This window comes from Benincasa hispida, chromosome 9, assembly GCF_027475165.1.
Source record: "Benincasa hispida cultivar pf3 chromosome 9, pf3_genome.v1.1, whole genome shotgun sequence".
Classification (NCBI taxonomy): domain Eukaryota; kingdom Viridiplantae; phylum Streptophyta; class Magnoliopsida; order Cucurbitales; family Cucurbitaceae; genus Benincasa; species Benincasa hispida.
In genome coordinates this window covers 79598291-79608700 of record NC_143486.1, presented here as the reverse complement: position 1 = coordinate 79608700, position 10410 = coordinate 79598291, and the positions used below count along the sequence as shown (strand labels likewise).

Here is a 10410-nt window from a genome sequence, read left to right as displayed (position 1 = left end):
TAATTTAATAATTTTGAAAATGCAGCGTTTGAAAATATAATAGTAAATACTACGACAAAATTTAAGTATATTTTTAATAATTTTGAAAATAAACAAAAAAAGAAAAAAAAAAAAGAAAAAAAAGAAAAAAAAAAGAAATTGGCGTCGGGAGGAAAGGAAGTGGGGGCAGTGGCTTATTGTCATTCGCTTTTTCCACTCTTCCAACCGATTCCCAATCACCCGCGCTTTTATGACAATTCTATATTTATTTATTTTTATTTATTTATTTCACAAATTAAATTAAAAGGAATACAAGAAATAAAGAATGAGACACTGATGAAGAGGAAAAAATAAAATAAAATAAATAAAAACACAAAAAGATAGTAAAGAAAAAAAAAAAAAAAAACTGCACACATCACACATGGAGGAGTGGGAGCGAAAAGACTGAGACTGTGAGACTGCTTCTCTCTCTCTCTCTCTCTCTCTCTCTTCTTCTCTCTCAGGTTGCCGTTTTTTCTGATTTCGGGTCTTTCATAGCGAGCCAATTCCCAGTTCATCAGCGTCAAATTGAGGTACATTTTCAATTTTGCACTTCGAAAATGACGTTTTTCTTGCCCTAGATTCTGTGACGCTACTTCTGATCCGATCTCCGTACTTTATTTTATTCATTTTTTTTCTTGTTTTGTTTTGCTTTGTTTCTAAATCTGAATTTCTTCTTCTTTTTTTTGTTGTTTTAAGTAATTGGGCTACTGGGATTGGGAGATCTTTTACTGATTCAGCTTTGATCTACTTGCTGTGGTTGCTGTTTTGCAGTGGATTCATTCTGTACTTGGTTTGTCGGTGAAAGATCACACTCAACTGAGCTTGCTTCTTTTTGGATTTTGGAGGAAATAGCTTCTTTCGCTATTTGGAGATGGAATTGAATTGGGTAGTTTGATAATTGAGGTTTTGATGCTTCTGAGTCGGAAGAAGCGGCCTCCGACGTGTGCTGGAAGGGGGAAGTTTTTGGGTTTTTGCTTGTTCTGCATTAGGCAGATCGAACGAAGAAAATCTTTTAACATTTCTGGATTTGGGATCTACAGAAGAGCAACAATTTGATCTTTAACCCTGTGTGCATGAACGTCTTGTGATATTTTGGAATTTGGATTTTGAGTTATTTCTGTTAGGTACTTGTAGTTTAAACTTGTTTATGAGTTTATCATTGCTATGTTACTTCAACTTAAAAGTATAAAATAAGTTGAGGAGTTTTGTGGTTTTCTGCTTCAACTTGCAGGTGAGCTGGGTGAAAGCTGAGACTGTGAATTCATGAAATGTCGAAGTCCCCCGCCACAGAACAAATTGAGTCTCTGTCACCTTCTACTTCTAGCCCTCGGTAGGTTTTGTTTCTTCCTTCATCCTCTCTTCTTTTTTGTGGCAGTTGGTCTTATTAATGGAAAACATGGCATTAGATCAACGCAATGTTTATAATTCCCTCAGACCGTAGTATGGTATATAAATAATAGAATTTAAAGCAGTTAGTTTGTCTCCAACTATATGCAAGTGCTAATTATCAACTCTTGGTAAAATTAAAATGTATTTCGTTGTTAAAATGAACCTAATGGTTATAAGGTACTGAGCATGCATATTTCCAATTATCAGGGACAATAATGGAGCAGCAATTGTGGATGATCCAGAAACTACAATGGCTACTGTTGCTCAGCTTATTGAGCAACTTCATGCAAGTATGTCTTCGTCACAAGAGAAAGAAATTATTACAGCACGCCTTCTGGGAATTGCTAAAACACAAAAGGATGCCAGAACACTTATCGGCTCTCATTCTCAAGCTATGCCTTTGTTCATCAATGTCCTCAGAAGTGGGTCTTCGGTGGCAAAAGTTAATGTTGCGAGAACTTTAAGTTTTTTATGCAAAGATGACGAACTACGCTTGAAAGTGCTTCTTGGTGGGTGCATCCCGCCATTGCTCTCACTCTTGAAATCTGAATCGATTGAGGCTAGTAAAGCCGCTGCTGAGGCAATCTATGAAGTTTCTTCAAGTGGGCTTTTGAATGATCGCGTTGGTATGAAGATATTTGTCACAGAAGGTGTGATACCCACCTTATGGAATCAGCTAAATCCAAACAATAGGCAGGACAAAGTTGTAGAGGGATTCGTTACTGGATCTTTGAGAAATCTTTGCGGAGACAAGGATGGTTATTGGAAAGCCACACTTGAGGCTGGGGGAGTGGATATCATTGTTGATCTTCTCTCTTCTGACAGTGCAACTGTTCAGTCAAATGCAGCTTCTCTTCTAGCACGCCTAATGTTGGCCTTCAGTGATAGCATAGCTAAGGTGATAGAATCTGGAGCTGTGAAAGCTCTGCTTGGGCTTGTAAGTAAGAAAAATGATATTTCTGTCCGTGCAAGTGCTGCTGATGCTCTGGAGGCTCTCTCATCAAAGTCAACTGGGGCCAAAAAAGCAATTGTGGACGAGGAAGGTATTCCAGTACTTATCAGGGCAGTCGTTGCCCCTTCTAAGGAATGTATGCAGGGTAAGCATGGCCAGTCTCTACAAGAGCATGCAACACGAGCACTGGCCAATCTTTGTGGTGGGATGTCTGCACTACTACTTTATCTAGGAGAACTTTCACAGTCCCCTCGCCTTTATGCACCGATTGCTGATATAGTTGGAGCACTTGCATATACTCTAATGGTTTTCGAGAAGTCCAGTGATGAGGACTCCTTTAAAGCTAACAAGATAGAAGATATTCTTGTAACACTATTAAAGCCTCACGACAACAAGTTAGTTCAGGAGCGTGTCCTTGAAGCTATGGCTAGTCTATATGGTAATATATATTTCTCAGAATGTTTAAACCATGCAGAAGCAAAAAAGGTGCTTATTGGACTAGTAACAACTGCCGCTACTGATGTGCAAGAGTACCTAATACCATCTCTGACTAGTTTATGTTGCAATGGGGTTGGCATCTGGGAAGCCATTGGCAAGAGAGAAGGAGTTCAGTTACTTATATCATTACTGGGGTTATCAAGTGAGCAACACCAGGAGTATGCTGTTCAGTTGCTGGAAATCTTGACCGACCAGGTAGATGACAGCAAGTGGGCTATCACTGCTGCGGGTGGAATTCCTCCATTGGTTCAGTTATTAGAGACAGGTTCCCACAAGGCAAGGGAGGATGCAGCACATATTTTGTGGAATTTGTGCTGCCACAGTGAAGATATTCGAGCTTGTGTTGAAAGTGCAGGTGCCATCCCAGCATTTTTGTGGCTCTTAAAAAGTGGTGGATCAAGGGGCCAGGAAGCCTCTGCAATGGCACTTTCAAAGCTTGTCCAAACTGCTGATTCTGCTACTATAAATCAGCTATTAGCTATGCTCTTAGGAGATTCTCCAAAAGAAAAGGCCAATATAATTCAAGTTTTAGGTCACGTGCTTACTATGGCATCATATGAGGATTTTGTACATAAAGATTCTGCAGCTAATAAAGGTCTGAGAACCCTTGTTCAAGTTCTTAACTCATCAAATGAAGAAACTCAAGCCCATGCTGCTTCTGTTCTAGCAGACTTATTTAGCACAAGGCCGGATATTTCTGATAGTCTTGCAACTGATGAGATTGTACATCCTTGCATGAAGCTCTTGGCGAGCAATACTCAAGTTGCCACTCAATCTGCTCGAGCATTGGCTGCCCTCTCCCGGCCCAGCAAGACAAAAGCAATGAATAAGATGTGCCACATTGCTGAAGGGGATGTCAAACCCCTGATTAAGTTGGCTAAAACATCTTCTGTTGATGCTGCTGAAACAGCAGTTGCTGCCCTGGCCAATCTTCTGTCTAATTCTCAAATAGCTGCAGAAGCTCTAGCAGAAGATGTTGTCTCAGCTCTAACTAGAGTTTTGGGAGAAGGAACTCCAGTTGGTAAGAAGAGTGCCGCTCAAGCCTTTCATCAATTGTTGAACCATTTTCCACCTGGTGACGTGTTTGCAAGCGAAACTCAGTGTCGTTTCATTGTCCTTGCTCTAGTTGACTCCTTAAGGTCTATGGATTTGGATGGGAACAATGTTATAGATGCTTTAGAAGTAATTTCCCTCTTAGTTAGCACCAAGTTAGGAGCTAGCTTGACTTATGCACCATGGTCTGCCCTTGTTGAGGATCCTTCAAGCTTGGAACCACTTGTATACTGTCTTGCTGAGGGACCATCTCCACTGCAGGACAAGGTGATCGAAATTTTGTCAAGACTGTGTGGAGACCAACCTGTTATTTTAGGTGATTTGTTAGTTGCAAGATCAAAATCACTTGATTCTCTTGCCAGTAAAATAATAACATCTTCAAGTCCAGAAGTAAAGTCAGGAGGGGCTGCATTACTCATCTGTGCTATGAAGGAGCACAAACAGCAGTCAGTGGGAGCGCTAGATTCATTTGGATGTCTCAAACTACTTATAAATGCTTTAGTGGCTTTGATCAAGCAGAATTCTACTTATTCCTCTTCAGATATTGAAGTTAGGGCCCATAGAGGTTTTATTAAACGAAGTACTTTCCTAGATGGAGATGGATTTGATGCTTCTGACCCGGCCACAGTCATGGGAGGTACCATTGCCCTCTGGTTGTTGTCAATAATTGCTTCTTTAAATGTGGAGAACAAGGTTGCTGTTCTGGAAGCTGGAGGACTTGAGGCCCTGTCTGACAAGCTTGGTAGCTATACTACAAATTCACAGGCAAGTCATTTGTTAATTTAAATGTTCACTCCCCCTAGAAATCATTACTTATTTCCAATTGTTCTCTCCCTCCTCTTGTTCTGCTGTTACTGTGTCAGGTGAGCAGACTTTTTATATTCATTGAGAACGGAAGTTATTATTTTTGCTGTCAATGCAACCCAAAATTTGAGAAAATCTGCTCATGTAAGGAATATTAGTGTTCATTAATGTCTTTTCTCCTTTTCTGGAAGAATTGATTTTATACTAATGGTATGTATCCTGCTTGCAATTACATCAAATCTAAACGACTTTGCTCTTTTAAACCCAAAGTATCATTTTTAAGGGAATGTCTTTCCATGCAAATAGTTTTTGCCGCATTCCGTTCGATCACCTCATATGGAGTAAGAATAACAACTTAAAATGAACATCTTTTGGACAAAATTATCATCACTAAATTATGCAGCGAATGTTAAAATCTACTGGAGAATGGTGATAGGTCCTCTGTTTTGATGAGCTTGAATCATAAACAACACCGATGATCTATTTATCAAGGCCTGAGTGGTGCATGTACTTAGCATGTGTGTCTTGCTGCTATATTTTCATTTTGACTGGATTCTTATAGATTTGATATGTGATTTCATTGTAACAGGCAGAATTAGAGGATATGGAGGGTATATGGATCAGTGCCCTGCTCCTAGCAATCTTGTTCCAAGATGCAAGTGTTGCCTCATCCCCTGCAACCATGAGTATTATTCCTTCACTTGCCTTTCTGTCAAGATCTGAGGAGGTGAATGATAAATTCTTTGCTGCACAGGCAATAGCAAGTCTTGTTTGTAATGGTAGTAAAGGAGTAAATCTTGCCATTGCAAATTCTGGTGCAATTGTTGGGTTAATTACTCTAATTGGGTTTGTGGAGTCAGATATGCCGAACCTTGTTTCTTTGGCAGATGAATTTTCTTTGACACGGAAACCAGATCAAGTTGTTCTTGAGCGTCTATTTGAAATTGAAGAAGTAAGAATTGGGTCAACTGCACGCAAAACTATACCTCTACTAGTTGATCTATTGAGACCATTACCAGATAGACCTGGTGCTCCACCTGTTGCTGTTCAGCTCTTGACCCGTATCGCTGATGGAAGTGATGCAAATAAATTAATGATGGCTGAAGCTGGAGCTGTAGATGCTTTGACAAAGTATCTCTCTTTGAGTCCTCAAGACTCAACAGAAGCCATAATATCTGATCTATTGAGAATTTTATTTAGCAACCCTGATCTTATTCGTTATGAGGCATCGGCCAGTTCCGTGAATCAACTTATAGCCGTGCTACGTCTGGGGTCAAGAAGTGCAAGATTCAGTGCTGCAAGGGCCCTTTTTGAACTTTTTGATTGCGAGTACATTAGAAATTCTGAGCTAGCCAAGCAGGCTTTCCACCCATTAGTTGACATGCTCAATGCCACATCAGAAAGTGAGCAAGGTGCTGCTCTTGCTGCATTGATTAGATTGACTTCAGGATATTCTTCAAAAACAGATTTACTGAATGATGTGGAAGGAACCCCGCTTGACAGCATATGCAGAATTTTAACAACTTCGTCGTCCTTGGAGCTGAAGACAAATGCTGCAGAACTATGTTTTGTGCTGTTTGGTAATATTAAAGTAAGAACAAATCCAATTGTCTCTGAATGCATACAGCCACTCATATTTCTGATGCAGTCAGATTCAAGTTCAGCAGTAGAGTCTGGGGTATGTGCACTTGAAAGATTGCTGGATGATGAACGACAAGTAGAGCTCACTTTACCCTATGACATTGTGAACCTCCTTGTTAGTTTGGTCTCTGGAACAAATTATAGATTGATTGAAGCAAGCATCTGCTCTCTCATAAAGTTGGGAAAAGATCGGACTCAACTCAAAATGGATATGGTTAAGGTTGGGGTCATTGATAATTGTCTCGAGTTGCTTCCAGATGCACCTAGTTCATTATGCTCCTCAGTGGCGGAACTATTTCGCATTTTAACAAATAGTAATGCAATTGCTAGGAGTTCAGATGCTGCAAAAATAGTGGAACCTCTTTTCTTGGTTTTGCTTCGTCCAGATTTTAATTTGTGGGGGCAGCACAGTGCCTTGCAAGCTCTTGTAAATATTTTAGAGAAACCGCAGAGTCTCGTGACCCTAAATCTTACTCCTAGCCAAGTTATTGAACCACTGATTTCATTTCTTGAGTCCCCATCCCGAGCTGTCCAGCAGCTTGGCACAGAGTTATTATCTCATCTTCTTGCACAAGAGCATTTCCAGCAAGATATTACAACTAAAAATGCAGTTGTGCCACTTGTACAGCTTGCTGGGATTGGAATATTGAATCTACAGCAAACAGCTATAAGGGCATTGGAAAAAATATCCACTAGCTGGCCTAAGTCTGTTGCTGATGCTGGAGGTATTTTTGAGCTTTCGAAGGTTATTATACAAGACGACCCTCAGCCTCCTCACGCTCTCTGGGAATCAGCCGCCATGGTTTTGTCAAATGTTTTGCGATTCAATGCTAAATATTATTTTAAAGTTCCTGTGGTTGTTCTCGTGAAAATGTTGCATTCAACTGTAGAGAGCACTATCACGGTGGCTCTCAGTGCTTTAGTTAATCATGAAGGTAATGATACATTAAGTGCTGAACAGATGGCAGAAGCTGGTGCTATAGATGCATTGGTCGACCTTCTAAGATCTCATCAATGTGAAGAAGCATCCGGAAGGTTACTTGAAACTTTATTTAATAATGTCAGAGTTCGAGAGATGAAGGTTTCCAAGTATGCAATAGCACCCTTATCACAGTATTTATTAGATCCACAGACCAGATCCCAGCCCGGCAAGCTTCTCGCAACTTTAGCCCTCGGAGATCTTTCACAGCATGCTGGACATGCAAGAGCTAGTGACTCTGTATCTGCCTGTCGTGCATTGATAAGCTTGCTTGAAGATGAGGCAACAGAAGAAATGAAAATGGTGGCTATTTGTGCTTTGCAAAACTTTGTCATGCACAGTAGAACAAATAGGCGAGCAGTTGCTGAAGCGGGTGGAATATTGGTTGTTCAGGAGCTTCTTCTGTCTCCAAGTCCAGAAATTTCTGGTCAGGCAGCATTGCTGATAAAATTCTTGTTTTCTAATCACACATTACAGGAATATGTATCAAATGAGCTCATCAGATCTTTGACAGGTAGTTTATGCCTCAAACTGTTGAAATCTTTTCATTCTACTAAATATCGATCTTTGGTTTACTCTATATTTAAGCATTAGTGCTTCAAAAATGATCTAATCAATTCCATAAGCTCTTTGTTTATATGGAGGATGGAACCCCTCGTTTAGAGATTAAGTTACTTCAAGACAGGAAAAATCTAGTATCATCGTCCTGAAGGGGATGTTAATCTTTTTCTGATGATTTTAGAACAATATTTTTTTTCTCAGTTTATTCCTTCCTCCCTTAGGTTTCTCAAATTGAAATGAGTTACATTGCATATTTTATTATGCAGCTGCATTGGAGAGGGAATTGTGGTCTACTGCAACTATCAATGAAGAGGTTTTAAGAACCTTGAATGTCATATTCACCAACTTTCCCAAACTCCATATTTCTGAAGCAGCTACTCTTTCCATACCTCATCTGATCGGAGCTCTAAAATCTGGCAATGAGGCAGCTCAGGAAACTGTGTTGGATACCTTATGTTTGCTAAAGCATTCTTGGTCAACCATGCCGATAGACATTGCAAAGTCTCAAGCTATGATTGCAGCTGAGGCCATTCCTATACTGCAAATGCTGATGAAAACCTGCCCTCCTAGTTTCCATGACAGAGCAGATAGCCTTTTGCATTGCTTACCAGGTTGTCTGACTGTTATTATTAAGCGTGGGAACAACCTAAAACAGACGATGGGAAGTACAAATGCTTTCTGTCGATTGTCTATCGGTAACGGCCCTCCTCGACAAACAAAGGTAAGTAAGCCATGCTAGGACTCTCTTAAAATCATTAATTTTCTTTTTTCCCTTGCACTTGTTATCCCTTTATTTTCTAATTTTTTTGTTTCCATGTGATGCCCAAGTCAAATGCATCTTGACAGTATTCTCAATCCTAGTTATTAGAAAATAGAATTTACATAATTTTCCCCCCTGATTTGTGGGGTTTAGCTAAAGTTGATTTCCGGCCTATGGTCAGGTTGTTAGCCACAGTACATCTCCTGAATGGAAAGAAGGATTTACTTGGGCATTTGATGTGCCTCCAAAGGGGCAAAAGCTGCACATCATCTGCAAAAGCAAAAGCACTTTTGGGAAGGTAATTATCCCTCCTGTAGTAGCGTGAGATGATAATTATTTCATCAGCTTGTGTTCTCAATTATTTATAACTGAAAGATGAATTGCCCATTTCATCTGAACTCTTTTATATAGTTCTTTTTGATGTAAGACAAAAATAGGGCCAGCCACAATTGTCCACTTGATATTAATCGTTTTTTAGTACTTTTTTGGATGTTTATTGATCTCTTTCTTTCTTCTGGTATCTTCTTTTGATGCCAGTTCTCTCTGGTTAATTATAAACCGTTCTATAATTTTGACTGTGTGACGTATAAGAAAGGTAATTTGACACGATTGGGTCTGTTTAGTTTTTGTTCCCAACCTCATAATCAATGGGCACCATCATAAAGCAATGGTTGTCTTTTAAGAGATTCCCCCCCCCCCCTCTTTTGGTCGCTCATTGGATTTGATTGTCTTTCGTTTTTTCATTGGTGCAATAAAAAGCATCTGTTTGCTCATTTTAACTTATCTTATATCGAATTGGAAATCTTTGTTGTAATCACCTGTTGGTATGGGGTTTCCCCTATTTCATTTATCAGATATTTTCTGATAAAAAAAAAAAAAAAAACACCTTTGTTCTAATAAGAGAATGATTGTTGGTCCTTTGCAGTCTACTCTGGGAAGAGTGACCATCCAGATCGACAAAGTTGTAACAGAGGGATTGTACAGTGGATTATTCAGCCTAAATCACGACGGAGACAAAGATGGCTCTTCACGGACACTGGAAATAGAAATTATTTGGTCAAACAGAATATCAGATGAAGAACTATGATGTTGGTCATTAGTAATATGAGGTGAGGAGGTAAGTTTGCTTGTAATTATTTATTATTCATCATATCATATGGAAGTTTCAATTTTGTAGCATGAAAAAACGAAAGAAAAAGAGACTACCTTAAAAATGCAAGTGTAAATTATATTTTCTTAAATCTCCTGGGAAAATGCGTGGAGAAGGAAGGAAAGAAAGAAGAAGATTCCCACGATGAAAGGGAAACTCTAAGAAGAGTTTAAAAGAAGGGTACTTAAGAGTTTTGTTGTTGTTGTACAGGCTTTTAGTTCTATAGAAAGAATGCTACAATTACAAAAGAAACTACATTATGTGAAGAAATGGTTTCAGCTTTTGCACGAAGTGCTTCTTTTATTATGTCAATGATACAACGGATATCATACAATCTCACTCTTACTCTATTTCTACAATTTCTATTTTTTTTTTTTTTTTTAAATTTTGATTGAGCTTGGTTTAGTTGGAACATGATCGAAACCGACCGACCAATCAGAAAGGAGAGGATTTTTATTTTTTGTTAATAACCAGAGAATATTTACTATATTGCAATAGTATGGATACTACATTTTTAATTGATTGTTAAGTCACCATCTTCAACGAGAATAAGTATTTAGGTAGATATGTAATACGTCTCACGTCACACCAGACGTCCAACT

General features: G+C 39.1%; 1 protein-coding gene across 2 annotated transcripts; it reads left to right on the top strand.

Annotated features, from left to right (window-relative positions):
• Positions 1-311: 311 nt before the first annotated feature.
• On the top strand, positions 312-10142 carry LOC120085643 (CELLULOSE SYNTHASE INTERACTIVE 3). 2 transcript variants are annotated; one of them, XM_090317660.1, is made up of 8 exons: positions 312-551; positions 793-1145; positions 1253-1351; positions 1618-4682; positions 5311-7851; positions 8165-8619; positions 8840-8956; positions 9584-10142. In XM_090317660.1, exons 3-8 carry the CDS (start codon positions 1290-1292, stop codon positions 9743-9745), a joined length of 6402 nt encoding a protein of 2133 aa, XP_090173786.1. In that variant the 5' UTR covers positions 312-551; positions 793-1145; positions 1253-1289; the 3' UTR covers positions 9746-10142. The 2 variants fall into 2 exon arrangements, with proteins under 2 accessions (XP_090173786.1, XP_090173787.1); XM_090317661.1 differs by having other exon boundaries at positions 443-551; positions 718-1145.
• Positions 10143-10410: the final 268 nt, after the last annotated feature.